Source organism: Bubalus bubalis, chromosome 13 (genome assembly GCF_019923935.1).
Source record: "Bubalus bubalis isolate 160015118507 breed Murrah chromosome 13, NDDB_SH_1, whole genome shotgun sequence".
Classification (NCBI taxonomy): domain Eukaryota; kingdom Metazoa; phylum Chordata; class Mammalia; order Artiodactyla; family Bovidae; genus Bubalus; species Bubalus bubalis.
This window is the reverse complement of record NC_059169.1, coordinates 18,238,500-18,255,868: the sequence shown is the minus strand read 5'-3', so window position 1 is coordinate 18,255,868 and position 17,369 is coordinate 18,238,500. Positions and strand designations below refer to the sequence as shown.

Here is a 17,369-nt window from a genome sequence, read left to right as displayed (position 1 = left end):
AGACTGATTCTTTCTTTAGCACAGATCTGATCCTTACTGGGTTGGTGAGCTGCTGCTGGAACCATAGTATAGCCTCAAGCCCACTCCAGCAGGGGCCGTCGGGTGAGCTTGTGTCCACCAGAGAAGAGCCTCCATAATGACCCAGTCAGGAGTGAGGAATCATGGTATCAGATGGAGGCAAGGTCTAGAAATTGACTCAAAGTCCAAAGCAATTTGATGGGAGCAGAGAAAATCCATGTGGGAAATGGCAGAGAGGCTTGTGACCTGGACCTGTCAGCATCCATGTCTGCTGGTGATGTTCCTTCCACACTCAGTTTGAGGCCCTCAGCTGGGATCAGGACAGAATCTTGAAGAAGAGACTAAACCAGAACTGGCAAGGTGGTTGGAAGCTGTTCTCCACCTCGCTCTGCAGCCATTGTGTCTGACACCCCCCACCCCTGCACGCGGATCGTGTGTAGTTTCTCCCAAAGCACCACGTCCTGCCCATTCCCAGTGCACACGCTGCCCCTCAGCCTCAGAGACCCAGGCCCTCCGTCATCTGGATGGTGAAAATCACATTTTCTGAATCAACCCTAATGCATCTTTGAGACCCTTAGTTCTTCCTTAGTGTCTTATATATTCTTTTAAGATAGCGTTTATGGCACAGCTATGTTCATAGCAGCCAAAAGTTGGAAGGAACTAAATCCTTACAATGAAGTATTATTCGGCCTTAAAAAGGAAGAAAATTCTGACCTGTGGATAAACTTTGATGACATCTTGCTAAATGAAATAAGCCAGACACAAAAGACACACTGATTTCACTTATGTGAGGTTCCGAGAGTAGTCAAATTCAAGAAAACAGGAAGTAGGATGGTGGTCTCCAGGAACTTGGGGAGTGTAAATGGGGAGTTGTTTGTTTAATGGGTAAGGATTTCAGTTTTATGAGGCAGGAAAAAAAAAATTTCCAAACTTGGTTGCACAGCAATGTGAATATACTGAACACCAAACTGTCCACTTAAAAATGGTTACATTTTATGTTATGTGAATTTTATAATTAAAATAAGAGATAAAATAAAAGCACCTGTGGTATGCTTTGCAACTTGGGATCTGTGTCTCGTAGTATTTTGAGGCTTTTTAAAATCAGTGAGCATTTTGTTTTCAATTTCAATGCAGAAAGTAGCATTCTGCAGGGCACAGAGAGGGTGCTGAGGGACTGCTGGTTGTGAGGGTGAGTGAGTAACACAGGTGTGAGCAAGCAGAAACCAACACACACACACAGAAACACACGACAACTCTGTAAATAACTGAAAGAACTGCTCTTTAAAACTCTCACTACCCCACAGACCCATCTAGAGGACAATAGCTACAATTTAACGAACCAAGCCCTTGTAACATAAAAGAATATTCAACTTAATGCCTGAATGTTACCCAGGGAACAGCTTCAGTTAGTCACAGGACAAAAACTGGTCTTCAATATTTCCAGTTCCATTGTAGGTCAGGAAGAAGGTGAACTGCTGTGTCAGGAAAACATTAATCACAGCTCTTGATGCAATCTTGTCCCTAAGAGCAGTGTATGTGATGTTTACTTGCTCTCAGACAATATGTCTGTCCAATTTTCTGTTGTAAATGTAATTCTGTTAACCTGTACTTGTCTTAAATTTTCCCCAAAGCCATAATATATGAATTATCTAGGAAACTCTGTAGTACAACTTAGGAACATAACAGATTCTTATTCTTATTCTTAAAACCTGTAAATCATAGGATCAGAGATTCTAAAATATTTGAGGGAAAATTAAATTTGAAGACTGAATTAATAACTCCAGTAACTTGACTTTTGATCTTTACCTTGGTCCACTCTCAGTATCACTGTTAGCTTCATTTCTGTGTTTGGAAATGATACCCAGGCAGTGTGTTCATGAATTGATTTCACTTCACCTGTATATATCCCAGGTTCCCTCTCCTGTCCCAGCACCTGGTACTCCAGGACATCCCTTTGGTGTTGGATTTGATTTAGAGAAGTTGTTGTCTGGGGTGGGGGGTGGGACGAGGGAGGTGGGAGTGAGCCAGCCCAGCAGAAGTGGAGCTTTATTCTCTTTCCCTCATTTCCTCTTCTATCCCGATTCCTAGACGTTAGAGTCAATAGGAGAGTATAGTAGGTACTATGCAGGATTTTAATTCACAGAAGAAATGGCAAGTGAAAATAAAGAACCAGGACTTCCCTGGTGGTGCAGTGGATAAGAATTTGCCTGCCAATGCAGGAGACCCTGGTTCAATCCCTGGTCTGGGAAGATTCCACCTGCTGCAGAGCAACTAAGCCCTGCACCATAACTACTGAGCCCACATGCCACAACTCCTGAAGTCTTTGCTCAGGAATAATAGAAGCCCTCTCAGTGAGAAGCCCATGCACTGCAAGAGTAGCCCCTACTCGTCACAACTAGAGACAGCTTGTACAAAGCAATCAGGACCCAGCAGAGCCAAACAGAAAAAAAAATCAACATGAGGTAAATAGCACCCTAGACTTACTGGTTAGAGTCTGAACATGGGCTGCATTTTTCATTTAGATGATTTTGTGGTTAATTTGATCATTTTAGAGAGCCCTGAGCAATAAAGTATTTTCCAGCTCTCGAAATAGATTGATTTTGCTTTGCTTTTGGTCACAGCAATTATTTGGATGATATATTTTTACAGATGCTTAGTAGAGCATGCTATAATGTGCAAAAATATAGTTTCCTACATTTTTTCCTTTTTTTCATAATACTTTCTTAAAAACCGCTCCCCTCACTCTCAGAGTATCCCCTTCTCCTGCCGGCTTCTTAATTCCCTGTGACTCAGACTATGGTGCCAGGGCCAGCAGCACCTGCCTCTCCTGGAGCTTCTTAGAAATGCAGAGTCTCAGGCCCACCCAGACCTCTTGACTCAGATTTGCATCTGAACATGACCTCTTCCTTTCTCTCCCATGGGCAGTTTTTGATGAGTGATAACCTGTGATTCCCAAGACATGTCTTTGACAGTTTGAAATTGAACTCAAGAATTCACAAATCTCTGTTGTGACTGAGCAAGAGGCTCTAGAATGTTCTGTGCCCCTAGATTTACTTACTTTTATGCTCTGTAAGTTGCACCTTTACATTATAATTTAATTCTGTGTGATTCTGCCTTATTTCTTTGCATCTTTCCAATGGAGTCTGTCTTCATTACAGGCAGTTTTCTCCCTGCTGTCTGTCCTTCCCCACACCAGCCTTCTGCAGGGACTAGAGGGATTTCCCACAGGCTCAGCCCTGCCTGAATCTGGAGTCAGAGACAGCCCAGTGCAGCAGTGTATGTGTGGCTGTTTCACCACCTGATGGGATAAGAAATGAGTCTTGCTGCCCCAAGCAGGGCATGAGGTCTGTTTGGCTTGTTCCCCAGGTACCATGTGTCCCACTTATGCAGGTTTCTCTCTCAATCTGGCTGTGGGTTCCGGGTCTTCCTGCTGACAGCTGGTCCACCTGCCCTCAGGTACCCTTTGCTCCTGTTCACTACATATACGCCTGTGTCCATGTCATGCTTTAACTCTCTGACCATGAGATCTCTATGGTGGGTCTGTTCCTTTAACTGCAACTACACCTCTCCCCACTTTCTCTGTTCTAGCTACACAGAGATATGATAAGTTTTCAGGCCATCCAGGTGATAAGGAGGCCATCAGGAGGTGGAAAAGAGGCCAACAGATGTGGATTTTAGTTCCATCCTGCTACTTATGGGCTCTGATATTTAGACAGATTAATTTATCTAAGCCTCAACCTTTTCTTATGCAAAATGGAAGTGAAAGGGTGTAACCTGTAGGGTTGATGTACAACTTAAACAAGATAAGACTTGTAAAGCACCCAGAGTAAATGCTTGGATGAAAATGGTCATCATTTTCATAGGGTGTAAAATGACCATAACCACTTATGCTGCAGGTGTTAGCTGTCCCATGAGAATGAAGTGTTGGCCTTTTGAAATTGTATTTACAGCTATAGGATCCATCTGCTGTGTCTGTCTCTGTCTGATTTAGCTTATACCTAAATAATATGGAAATAGATTTCCCATAAATTTCTCTGCCTTGAGTTAAAAGTCTCAGCTCCCAGTGGAAGTTTCTTTGTCTCAGGACACCAGTGGTAATACAAATAAGAAAAAGTCAAGTCCAATAGAGATCCTAATGTTGACATATACAGTCTAGTTAAAGAAACAAGAAAATGGCCATATTAACTTTGTAAGCTGCAACAAGGTCACAATTTTTATAGATGTTTATAAAAAATGACATAACTTCTGTTAGAGTTGGAACAAGTCCATATTAGGGGACAGGAAGAGCATTTCCAAGGAATTAGACATGTGAGACAGACTTAATGATGTGTGGTTAGGGTTTCAGCAGTTGGAAATGCCTGTGAAAGGCATTCCGAGAGGTGAGACCAGCATAAGCAAAAGCATGATGCCCTGATTCAGTGAATGAAGACCTAGACATCTGCAAAGCATCCAGGAAAATGAACTACCAAGTGTGTAACACACATTTTTACATTCAACCGTCACAACTAGCTAGAGATGCCAAGGAAGCTGACTTGTGTACATGAAGGATGGAGAGGTTAGACAGGACAGTTTTGTAGAAGAGACGTCCTGGGGTGGAGTGCTGGGTGCTGAGCTGGCATTCAGGAGTTTAATCTGAGAAGTGAGAGCACATGGACCAGAGGGGGCAGGTGCAGGGGGCAGGGAGGCAGGAGCTGTTATGCCTCCAGCAAGACATCCTGGGAAAGTGATTCCACTTTTGGGGATCAAATTGATGTCGATTTAAAAAAGCTATAATACCTGGATTTGTGAACATGCAGGAAAATGTACAGGAGTAGAAAATGGTATCATACTTCTGGAGGGTAGGTTAGCAGCTTAACAGCTTCCTCTGAAAACATTAATACTTTGTTGTTGTTGTTGAGTCACCTAGTCATGTCCGACTCTTCATGACCCCATGGACTGACATACACCAGGCTTCTTTGTCCCTCACCATCTCCTGGAGTTTGCCCAAGTTCATGCTCATTGTATCAGTGATGCCATCCAGTCATCTCATCCTCCATCATCCCCTTCTCCTTCTGCTTTCAATCATTCCCAGCATCAGGGTCTTTTCCAATGAGTTGGCTCTTTGTGTCAGGTGGCCAAAGTATTGGAGCTTCAGCATCAGTCCTTCCAGTGAATACTCAGGACTGATTTCCTTTAGGGTTGACTGGTTTGATCCCCTTGCTATTCAAGGAATTCATACTTGCTGTCCAAGAGGTTCATACTTGACTATCAGCAATTCTACATCTGAGAATTTATGTGAAGGAAATGATTAAGGTTGTTTGCAAAGATTTTGCTTCAGGGATTTTTAACACAGAGTTATTTATAATAGCTAACTATTTGATGCTGCCTAAATGTCCAGCCGGAGAAGGCAATGGCACCCCACTCCAGTACTCTAGCCTGGAAAATCCCAAGAATGGAGGAGCCTGGTAGGCTGCAGTCCATGGGGTCGCACAGATTCGGACACGACTGAAGTGACTTAGCAGCAGCAGCAGCAAATATCCAGCAGTAGGGGATTTGTTAAATAAATGATCACTATAATATTATGCAACCATTAAAGTAAATATTTTTATGAAATATGAAATGAAAGCACATATAACATTATGTTCACATTAATCCCATTTTGTTTAAATATGTGAACTTGTGTCTTTAAGAACACATACAAAAAACAAACAACAACAACAAAAAGAACACATACAGAGGCCTAGAAAGTAAAAACATCGTTTTAAGAATGTTTTTTTCAGAGTGCTGGGGTATAGCTAGCATTTATTTACGTTTCAAATTCATTTACACTGATTATGATTAAGAAAGTAGTTTATTTTAATTTGATTTTTAAACACCGTGAGCCTGGGAAAGAAGTAATGAGAGTAAAGTGGGGAAGATGGATGATGGTGTTGTTTTGTGTGGAGCATTGGGTGTTGATTATGTTGAGTTTGATATGTGAAGAGAGATCCAGGAACAAGTGTCTAATTGTGTCATTATCAGAGACCAGTCTGGTTGGAAAAACAGAAAGGGGCCATTGCAAAGCAAATAACAGATTTTCTTCAAATGTCTTTATAATTGTATCTATTTATTTATTTTTGGCTGTGCTGGGTCTTTGTTGCTGCCTGGGCTTTTCTCTAGTTGCCACATGTGAGCTTCTCACTGTGGTGTCTTCTCTTGTTAAGAGCATGGGCTATAGGGTGCGAAGGCTCAACAGTTGTGGTTCCCGGGTTCTAGAGTGTAGGCTCAATTGTGGCACATGGGCTTAGTTGCTTCACAGCATATGGGATTTTACTGGACTAGGGGTTGAACCCACGTCTCCTGCATTGGCAGGCAGATTCTTTACCACTGAGCCATCACGGAAGCCCCCAAGTGTCTTTAGATTGAAGAATGTGAGCTTACTGACACTGGTGACACTCTCCATGGGCAATTGGTAAAACCATATGGTTACTCAGAAAAGACATTTAGACTATAGTTTTGATGACTGAACACTAGGAATAATCAGAGCCAGGTTTTCTTTGAGTTGCATTTTTCTTTGGGGGGGGGCCTGGGGCCATGCAGCACGTGGGATCTTAGTTCCCTGACCAGGGATCAACTCTGCCTCCAGTAGTGGAAGCACAGAATCTTAACCCCTGGAACACCAGGGAAGTCCCCTGGCTTTTTAGTTCTCTTTACTGGAGTTTGGAACTCACGGTCCTGTGGTCATGAGCAGTCCTCGGTGCCCCTACATATCTCAGTCCATTTTCCCAAAGTTTACAGATGTTCCTGTTTGCACAGATGGATCGGTTTCCGTGGAGCTGATAACATGGGAACATACACACATTCTCACAGATCAGTTCTCACCTGTGTCCTGATGTGTGTTGATTTACATATGAGGACACTCAGAAATACAGGCACACCTGTTTTACTGTGCTTCACAGATAATGCTTAAAAAAAAAAATTGGACATTTATGACAATGCTGTGTCAGGCAAGTACATTGGCATCATTTTTCCTATAGCATTGCTCACTTCATGTCTCTGTCACATTTTGATAATTCTTGCAATATTTCAAACCATTTCATTATTACTATATGCATTATTCTGATCTGTGATCAGTGGTTTTTAATGTTCAGTTCAGTTCAGTCACTCAGTCATGTCCGACTCTTAGAGACCCCATGAATCGCAGCACGCCAGGCCTCCCTATCCATCACCAGCTCCCGGAGTTCACTGAGACTCACGTCCATCGAGTCAGCGATGCCATCCAGCCATCTCATTCTCTGTCGTACCCTTCTCCTCCTGCCCCCAATCCCTCCCAGCATCAGAGTCTTTTCCAATGAGTCAACTCTTCACATGAGGTGGCCAGAGTACTGGAGTTTCAGCTTTAGCATCATTCCCTCCAAAGAAATCCCAGGGCTGATCTCCTTCAGAATGGACTGGTTGGATCTTCTTGCAGTCCAAGGGAGTTTTTAATGTTACTACCTTATAAATGCTCAGTTGGTCAGCATTCTTTTAGCAATAAAGTATTGGAAATTAAGGTATGTCCATTTTTTATATATAATGCTATTGTACATCATTAGACTACAATATAGTATAAACATAACTTTTATTTGCACAGAGAAATAAAAAAAATTTGTATAACTTGCTTTACTTTGATATTCACATTGTTGAGGTGGTCTGGAGCCAAGTTCAAATTATTTTTGAGGCCTGCCTGTACACAGAACACATGAGCCACATATATACATACTACCACCTGCCTCTGTGCAGAGAATGCCCCATCTATATTACATGAATTAGAGTTTAACATAAGTTACAAAATTTCCTGAGAAGCCTGTATGCAGATCAAGAAGCAACAGTTAGAACTGAACATGGAACAACAGACTGGTTCAAAATTGGGAAAGGAATACTTCAAGGCTGTATATTGTTACCCTGCTTATTCAACTTACATGCAGAGTACAGCATGAAAAATGCTGGGCTGGATGAAACTCAAGCTGTAATCAAGATTGCCAGGAGAAATATCAGTAACCTCAGATATGCAGATGATACCACCCAAATGGCAGAAAGCAAAGAGGAACTAAAGAGCCTCTTGATGAAGGTGAAAGAGGACAGTGAAAAAGCTGGCTTAAAACTTAACATGCTAAAAACTAAGATCATGGCATCTGGTTCTATCACTTCATGGAAAATGGGGAAACAATGGAAACAGTGATAGACTTTATTTTCTTAGGCTCCAAAATCACTGTGGATGGTGACTTCAGCCATGAAATTTGAATATGCTTGCTCCTTGGAAGAAAAGCTATGACAAACCTAGACAGCATATTAAAAAGCAGAGACATTACTTTGCTGACAAAAGTGCATATAGTCAAAGCTATGGTTTTTCCAGTAGTCATGTACAGATGTAAGGGTTGGGTCATAAAGAAGGATGGACACTGAAGAATTGATGCTTTTGAACTGGGGTGCTGGAGAAGATGCTTGAGAGTCCCTCAGACTGCAAGGAGATCAAATCAGTCAGTCATAAAGGAAATAAACCCTGAATATTTATTGGAAAAACTGATGTTGAAGCTAAAGCTCCAGTACTTTGGCCACATGATGTGAAGAGCCATTTCATTGGAAAAGACCCTGATATTGGAAAAGATTGAAAGCAGGAGGAGAAGGAGACTACAGAGGATGAGATGGCTGGGTGGCATCACCAATACAATGGACATGAGTTAGCTCAAACTCCAGTAGATGGTGAAGGACAGGGAAACCTGGCATGCTGCAGTCCATGGGGCCACAAAGAGTCGGACACAACTGAGCAACTGAACAGCAACAAAATGTCTTATAGTCATTGTATTATCTTTATAAGATAATAAAATTAGCTAAACCCACTTTTCTTATGTTTAATCTCTATAAAGATAAATTCTTTTTTGAAATGCCATGATTGATTTGACAGACTAAGATTTGAAACTTTAGAGGTATTCAAATCAGAAAACATGAAAAGTTCCAATCATTCTTTTTCTAAAGCCATGAGTTTTAAAACTTTACTGATTTACAAATGATCCAAATATATCTTACATTCTCATCAATTCCAGATTTTAAATAGAGATGAAATCATCTCTTGGAGAGCTTCCTTCAGAGAATTTGCAGTTGGGCTTCCCTGGTGGCTCAGACAGTAAAGAATCTGCCTGCAAGGCAGGAGACCCAGGTTCCATCCCTGGGTCAGGAAGATCCCCTGGAGTAGAAAATAGCACCCTACTCTATTATTCTTGCCTGGAGAATTCCATGGACAGAGGAGCATGGCAGTCTGCAGTTCATGAGGTCGGCCATAAAGAGTTGAATGTGACCAATCAACTATTTCTTTCACTTAAAAGTTCATTGGTAAATAAGGCCAGTTTCTGCATATATATTTGAATGCAGTTTTATTCCCCACCAGCATTTTACCTAGGAGAAAGAAATGGCAACCCACTCCAGTATTCTTGCCTGGAGAATCCTATGGACAGAGGAGCCTGGCAGGCTACAGTCCATGGGGTTGCAAGAGTCAGACACAACTTAGCGACTAAACCACCAACCACCCGATTTTACCTACACTGCACTGATTCTTTAATCTTACTGTTAGTGCATTTAATTTCTCTCTGCTTTGGTTTTAGTAAATAGACTGATGCTTGACATGTGTTTTTCCAAGGTTAAATTTTAAGTATTAATGTATTAATAAAGTGCCTTTTGAACTGCTTCTATGAAAGGTCCCATGTAAACAGCAAACATTGTTTGTGTTGTTGTTGATCTCATTAAGTACATTTTGTCTGCTGGCCTCTGTCTTTCATGACTGAGACCTGCATTTTATATTTGAAGATGTTTCCTTTCAAGATAGAATATAATTGAGATATTTAATATCAGGAAGTGATTTCATTTTTCTACCCTCAGAATAATTCCTCTTAAATAAATAACATATCCCTGAGAAAGTGAGTACTTGTTTGTTTATAACACTTCTGACTTGATTTGTCAATATCTCTGTAAAATTACCCGTGTAATTCTCAAGGTCAAATTACCCAGGGAGTAGGAATAAAACTAATTTAAAAGCTGACTTCTTATGGACCACTTAGGAGACGGCAGGTTTTTCACTGCAGGCAGATTATTATTATTATTTTTAAATCACCTTCTTCCTTTATTTTTGAATGTTAGTTACACACATACACACACACACCACATAAACATACATGTCTCCCCCTTTAACATACCACATAATGGATGCTGCTGCTGCTAACCGACTCTGTGTGACCCCATAGACGGCAGCCCACCAGGCTCCTCTGTCCCTGGGATTCTCCAGGCGAGAACACTGGAGTGGGTTGCCATTTTTTTCTCCAATGCATGAAAGTGAAAAGTAAAAGTGAAGCCACTCAGATGTGTCCGACTCTTAGCAACCCCATGGACTGCAGCCTACCAGGCTCCTCCATACATGGGATTTTCCTGGCAAGAGTACTGGAGTGAGTTGCCAGTGCCTTCTCTGACATAATGGATACTATGTGATAATTATAGAAAACAATTTTCAGCATATTAAGCATTTATTCAGGGAAATCTGAATAAAATTGCCTGACATTTTTAGAAGGCCTGAAAGTCGCTATAGTTTATACTGTGTATTCTTGGGATGATGGCAGTCTCAATCAGGGACATTTGTGAACTTCTGTCATTTTTGGTTATCACAATTTGGGGGATTGCATCTGGTATCTAGTGGGTTCATGGCTACTGTTAATCATCCTACAATATACAGGACAGGCCCCCAACCCTCAACAGTAAATTATCTGGTCCAAAATGTCAGCAAGGCCTTGCTTGAGAAATTTACAGACTATTCTTTATATATAATAGAACTTTTAAAATTCATCTTTAACAATCAGGGTTCTCCTGGGTTTTGTGCATCCTGTTAATTCTTCCTCCCCCTGGGTCTCTTTACAGTATGGCATCGTGGGAAGAACAGGAGCTGGAAAAAGTTCCCTCATTGCTGCCCTTTTTAGACTCTCAGAACCTGAAGGTGACATTTTCATTGATGGCATCTTGACAACACGTTTCGGACTTCACGATTTAAGGAAGAAAATGTCAGTTGCGCTTCAGGTATGCACAGCAGAGCACTCTCATATGTTCTTTTTTATAAGGTATCTAAGTTTAAGTGCTTTTAATTCTATTGTTTTTTTCCAAATTAAGTGAACAAGTTGATCCTTTTTTTCCCAATAGAGCATATTTTTAGCAGGAGGTATTTTCAACAGACACTTTCATTGGATACCAAGTTTGTTTTTTTGTTCATTTGTTAGTATTGTGTCCATGTGAATTAATAACTTACTGAGATAGATTTCTGGACTCAGACTTCCTCAGTTTCCACAATTTTATCCACTGATAATCACATAATTCTGAGAACAGAAGGATAAATTTTTTGTTTAGCACTAGCAAATTTCCTATATATATTCCTAAATTCATAATAAACATGAATTTTATTAATAAGTGTCTTACAGATTTAATTTTGCTGTAGAAAATGAGGACATCATTTCAAAAGTGACTATCTCCTTGGAGAACTTTCTGTGAAATTGTGGGGCATTGAGAATTACAGGACACACTCAGTCATGTCTGACTCTTTGCAACCCCGTGGACTGCAGCCTACTAGGCTCCTCCGTCCATGGGATTCTCCAGGCAAGAATACTGGAGTGGGTTGCCATTTCCTTCTCCAGAGAATTACAGGATACATAAATGCTTTGGGGAGACTTTGACAATTTAGTTATTAATGAATAATTTTCACCAGGGAGGCAATACAGAACAATGAAGAAGAGCAGGGAACTCAGAATTCTGTCTCTATGTACCTTGGTTTTCTCTGTCTTACAAGGCAGATAATGGTATCACCCCCTCAATCTGTTGTGAGGACAAAATAGGTCAGTGAGTGTGAACTGCTTCATGTAGACCCATATGTGCCTGCTGTGACGGTGGAGTGTTGAGTTGGCCATCTCTTCCTAGGCTCTGATTCTGTTTTCTTCTCTTCTTCTTTGTAAAGTACTATAACTTTCAGGGAGAGTTTTGGAGACTGGATTATATGCACGGTAGACACTCCTGTCATTCCTTGTGGTTCATTCACTCAATGTAATTCCATGATATTTACTGAGAAAATACTACCCTCCAGGTATATAGCCAAGGGGAACATAGGCCCTTTGTCCTCATCTATCATTCTTCCCTCTGCTTTGACAGACTTGCTGATTTAAAAAAAAAAAAAATATTGAGTTTTTATTTATATACTTAGCAATCATCTGCCCATCAAAGGAAGCTAAGAAAAATACCCTCTTGAGATTAGAAACAAAGAGGAGATGAAACAGAACAAGTCAGGCAAATGTGCTTCCTGGAATGTGGGTGTAATGTGTCCAGAAGTGCCTGTTTACTAAGAAGCATGTACAACATGGCACCCAAAGGGAAGGCGAATGTGGACTTGGGTACAGCTGTTGCTACCTATCCGTGGTCTCTAAAATACATGGAATTACTCTAAGGACTTTGGAAAGCAAGATATTCTTTTCAGACTCTAATGAAATGCCACCTCACACCCTTTAAGATATCTGCTATCAAAGAAAAGAGAGAGAAAAAAGAAAATGACTAGTGTTGGAAAGGATGTAGAGAAATTAGAATCCTTGTTCATTGCTGATAGGAATGTAAAATAGTGCAGCCACTATGGAAAACAAGTTGATCTTTTCTCAAAAAAGTTAAAGATAGAATTATTATATGACCTAGAGTATAAACCCAGAAGAATTGGAAGAAAGGTCTTGAAGAGATACTGGAACATGCATGTTATAGCAGCATTATTCTCAACAGCAAAAAGGTGGAGGCACCTAAGTGTCCATTGGCAGATGAATCAACAAACAAAATGTTGTGCACATACATACATAGAATATTATTCAACCTTAAAAAAAAAAGAAAAGAAAATTCTGACACATGCTACAACACAGATGAACCTTGAGAAAATTAAGCTAAGTGAAATAAGCCAGTCACAAAGGACAAATACTGAATGATTCTACTGATAGGAGGTACCTAGAGCAGCAAATTCATGGATACAGGAGATAGAATGGTGGGTGCCAGGAGTGGCCAGGAGAGGGGAGTTGTTTAATGGGTACAGAGTTTCAGTTCTTCAAGATGAAAGGAGATCTGTGGCTGGGTGGTGGTGATGGCTGTACAACAATGTGAGTGTATTTAATACCACTGAACTGTGCGCTTAAAGTGATTAATCTAGTAAATTTTATGTATATTTTGCCACAATTAAAAAAAAAAATCAAAAGTATCCCTTTCAGGAAAAATGGGAAGGGCTTTTTAGTACATTCAGTCCCCATATTTAAATTGATCTGAATGATGTTCTCATCAGATTTTCCCTATTTTTTCTACTACCCCACTCAAAAGGGTTCCCCAAACCATAACAAGATTGAGTATGTATGAACCAAAGCCAGAAGATTCTACTCTTACTGCTATTTCCCTCATTTGGATGGTATCAAGTTAAAAATTGGTTTATCCCATTTCTAAATGGACTATAAGTGGGCTTACCATGGGCTGACAAGTGTCAGGATAAAATACTCAAAATCTTATGCCTCCCTAGCCAACAGGCCTTTCCCTTCACAGTGTCTTGCTGTCTGTGAAGGGGGAGAAAGTCTGTTGGTTTGGTTAGTTGAAGTGGTCTAAGTGCAAAGGGCTTGCATCACTTTTCTCCTAAAATGAATAAGAAGCAGTGATGCTTATATCTCAACACCCTGATTTAGGGAACCTAGGAAGCTGAGAGCAGATTTTGCAGAAGAGGAACCCAGTGCTGCTTTTTTGAGTTGTTCTGTTTAGGTGCTGCTGCTAAGTCGCTTCAGTCGTGTCCGATTCTGTGTGACCCCATAGACAGCAGCCCATCAGGCTCCCCTGTCTCTGGGATTCTCCAGGCAAGAGCACTGGAGTTGGTTGTCATTTCCTTCTCCAATGCATGAAAATGAAAAGTGAAAGTGAAGCCACTCAGTTGTGTCCAACTCTTAGCGGCCCCATGGACTGCAGCCTACTAGGCTCCTCCCATGGGATTTTCCAGGCAAGAGTACTGGAGTGGGTTGCCATTGCCTTCTCCCCTGCTTAGGTGAGCCAGGTCCATATCATCTTTCTGGCTTCCTGTGATTGAGGGAGCACCAGTGAGCTTCCAGGGTGGTCTCTCTCTCTCCCAAGTTCATCCCCATTACTCTTGATTCCACCATGATCGGACCAGAAGTGGGGGTATGTAATAGCAGCAAGGACCTGCATAGGAGCCAGAGGCAGGGAAATGTGACATGGACCATCAGTCCTGGGGGAACTTTCAAAAACAAATACTGTAAACTTAGGAAAGGTACTCCTCAATTTGTGCTCATAATTTTGAGAATAAGCAAAAAAAAAAAAAAAAAAAAAAAAAAGAAAGGACTTTCTAGGTAATTTTCTTAAACAGAACAGGTAGCTGAAGTGTGTGTGTCCTTTGTGCTCAGGATCTGAAGTTGTTGAATCTATTCCCCAGACAGAACACCAAGGTGAGATTATATTCAGGGAGTATCCTGCATATCTGAAAGGATCTGAAAAATGGATTTCAAAATCTCTTTGGATGATTCTCTACACCTAGAGCCCCTTACTCTCTTGGCACAAGGAGAATGTTTGTAGCTCAAGAAGGATTCCATGCAAATTCAGTATTTATGATTGTATCCCGATGACTGGCACAGATCAACAGCCATCATCTTTATCATCATTAAACAGATTCATTTTTTTATACTTAATAGGGTTTTTGTTTTGTTTTTAAATCACAGCAAAAGCTAGGTATTTTTAAAATAGCCCACTCCGCTCTTTGGTATTTTTATTCCCTGAGTTTTCTTCAATAGGTTTAAGAAGGTGAACCAGAGCTGTTCTGACTTCTCCCTGATTACCTAGTTTTCTTTCCCTTTTTTCTTGTTGAGAACAAAGTTGAAAGAAGAGGTGGCTATGCTGTTACTAGTAAAGAAATGCAACTAGGTTGTAGCTTAATACAGTCTGCTCTTTGTTTCTGAAACTGAGGTCTTCATTAAGCCCTCCTGGAATTGCTCCTTGGAGACTTTTAAAGAGGATTTTACATGACTTAAATTATTTTTCCTTTGTTAGCAAACAATGTATTTTTATTCCAAATGTGGGTGTTGATCAGTTCATTCAGAGGCCAAAGGGTTTAAAAAAAAGAAAACCAATATTTACAGTGACCTCAGGTGATTCTTTTTCTTGAAACAGGCAGATGAGCTGTCCTTTAAGAAAAATTCTTACATTAGGAATGAAAGTATAGCTTTAAGACTGGAGTATACAGCAGCAGTAGCTACTCTAGGGGATTAGAGGGCAGTTTCCTGGTTTGGGACTGAAAGGATTAAGGTAAAATGAAGATTGTGTTTTGTATGCCTCCTTTGTAACGATTTGTATGGTTTTTGTCTTGGTCCAGAGTCATTTTAAGCTTCAGAAGGCTGGTAGGTAGGGTTTCTTTGTAAGATAGTGAGAGTCTTGTCTTCCAGCAGCCTGTGCAAAAGGTCCAGTTTTCAGTTTTCAGTCTTGCAGTTGTGTTGAGGAATTAACAATTCACTACACTAAATGCTCTGATTCAGAGTGGCCATATTTGGGTCACATGCCTAATATGAACTTGTGCTATGTTAAGTGACAAAGGAAAATATAACTACTGAATATGGCACAAAGGATTAAATTTTAAAAGTATAAACTTCAAATTATGATCAAAAACAGTTTTCAAACTAATGTTCCATTTAAAGTATTATATTGAATATTACTTTGAGTATTTTTCTTTCCTGATTCTGCTATGCAAGCTAAGCCTTGTTAAATGAGGTTTAATTGTGTACTTCAGAAAAAATATACGTAGGCCAATAAATTCAGTGTATATTTACATGAAGCTTGTGTGTCCTACCATAAATCTCTACACTGAAGTGTTCTGCTGACAAACATTTTTGCAACACTAGTTCATAAAATTAGTTTACTAACTTCATTGCTTGGAGGTGGATACTTTAAATAATAATATCCATCATAAATGATAATTAATTTGACCCTTATAAGCCATTGCCATATATGTCTACTACGAGCACTTTTTAGGTTGGTGCAAAAGTAATTTCAGTTTTGCATTGTTGAAATTTGCCATTTGATATTGGAATACATTTTAAAAATAAATGTGGTTATGTTATATATTGTTTTAACGAGCATTTCTTGCCTTATGTTTTTTGCTAGTGACTTATTACTTGCTGTTTGTTTTATATGTATTTATACTATGGAAATGATATTAGAGAAAAAGCAAATTGGAATGATTTTCTTTTTCTTCAATTAATTTATTTTATTGGGGGCTAATTACTTAACAATATTGTGGTTTTTGCCATACATTAACATTAATAGCCACAGGTCTACATGTGTCCCCCTGTCCTGAACCCCACTCCCACCTCCTGCCCCATCCCATTCCTCTGGGTTGTCCCACTGCACCGACTTTGAGTGCCCTGCTTCATGCATCAAACTTGAACTGGTCGTCTATTTCACATATGGTAATATACATGTTTCAATGCTATTCTCTCAAATCATCCCACCCTCATCTTCTCCCACACAGTCCAAAAGTCTGTTCTTCACATCTGTATCTCCTTTGCTGTCTTGCATATAAAGTCATCATTACCATCTTTCTAAATTCCGTATATATGCGTTGATATACTGTTTTGGTGTTTTTCTATCTGACTTACTTCACTCTGTATATAGCCTCCAGTTTCATCCACCTCAATAGAACTGAATCAAATACATTCTTTTTTATAGCATTGTGTATATGTACCACAGCTTTCCTATCCATTCATCTGCTAATGACAACTAGGTTGTTTCCACATCCTAGCTATTGTAAACAGTGCTGCAATAAATATTGGGGTACATGTATCTCTTTCAATTCTGTTTTCCTCAGTGTGTATGCCCAGCAGTGGGATTGCTGGGTTGTATGGCAGTTCTATTTCCAGATTTTTTTTCTATTTTTTTAATTTTATTTTTTAACTTTACAATATTGTATTGGTTTTGCCATATATCAAAATGAATCCTCCACAGGTATACATGTGTTCCCCATCCTGAACCCTCCTCCCACCTCCCTCCCCATACCATCCCTCTGGGTCGTCCCAGTGCACCAGCCCCAAGCATCCAGTATCGTGCATCGAACCTGGACTGGCGACTCGTTTCATATATGATATTATACATGTTTCAATGCCATTCTCCCAACTCATCCCACCCTCTCCCTCTCCCACAGAGTCCAAAAGACTGTTCTATACATCAGTATCTCTTTTGCTGTCTCGTATACAGGGTTATTGTTACCATCTTTCTAAATTCCATATATATGCGTTAGTATACTGTATTGGTGTTTTTCTTTCTGGATACTT

The 17,369-nt window shown here is 40.2% G+C and overlaps 2 protein-coding genes across 3 annotated transcripts in view; both read left to right on the top strand.

Annotated features, from left to right (window-relative positions):
* LOC123464828 (ATP-binding cassette sub-family C member 4-like) overlaps positions 1-11,236 on the top strand; it is a 293,559-nt gene extending 282,323 nt beyond the window's left edge. Inside the window, exon 27 of one of the 2 annotated variants that reach the window (XM_045162458.1) lies at positions 10,915-11,236. In XM_045162458.1, the coding sequence (XP_045018393.1) occupies positions 10,915-11,163 (249 nt within the window). In that variant the 3' untranslated portion in view covers positions 11,164-11,236. The remainder of the gene's footprint in view (positions 1-10,914) is intronic. The other variant, XM_045162459.1, reaches the window with a different exon arrangement.
* The window catches only part of LOC123464831 (ATP-binding cassette sub-family C member 4-like), an 891,549-nt gene that overhangs the window by 213,392 nt on the left and 660,788 nt on the right, over positions 1-17,369 (top strand). The gene's annotated exons all lie outside the window — the stretch shown is intronic.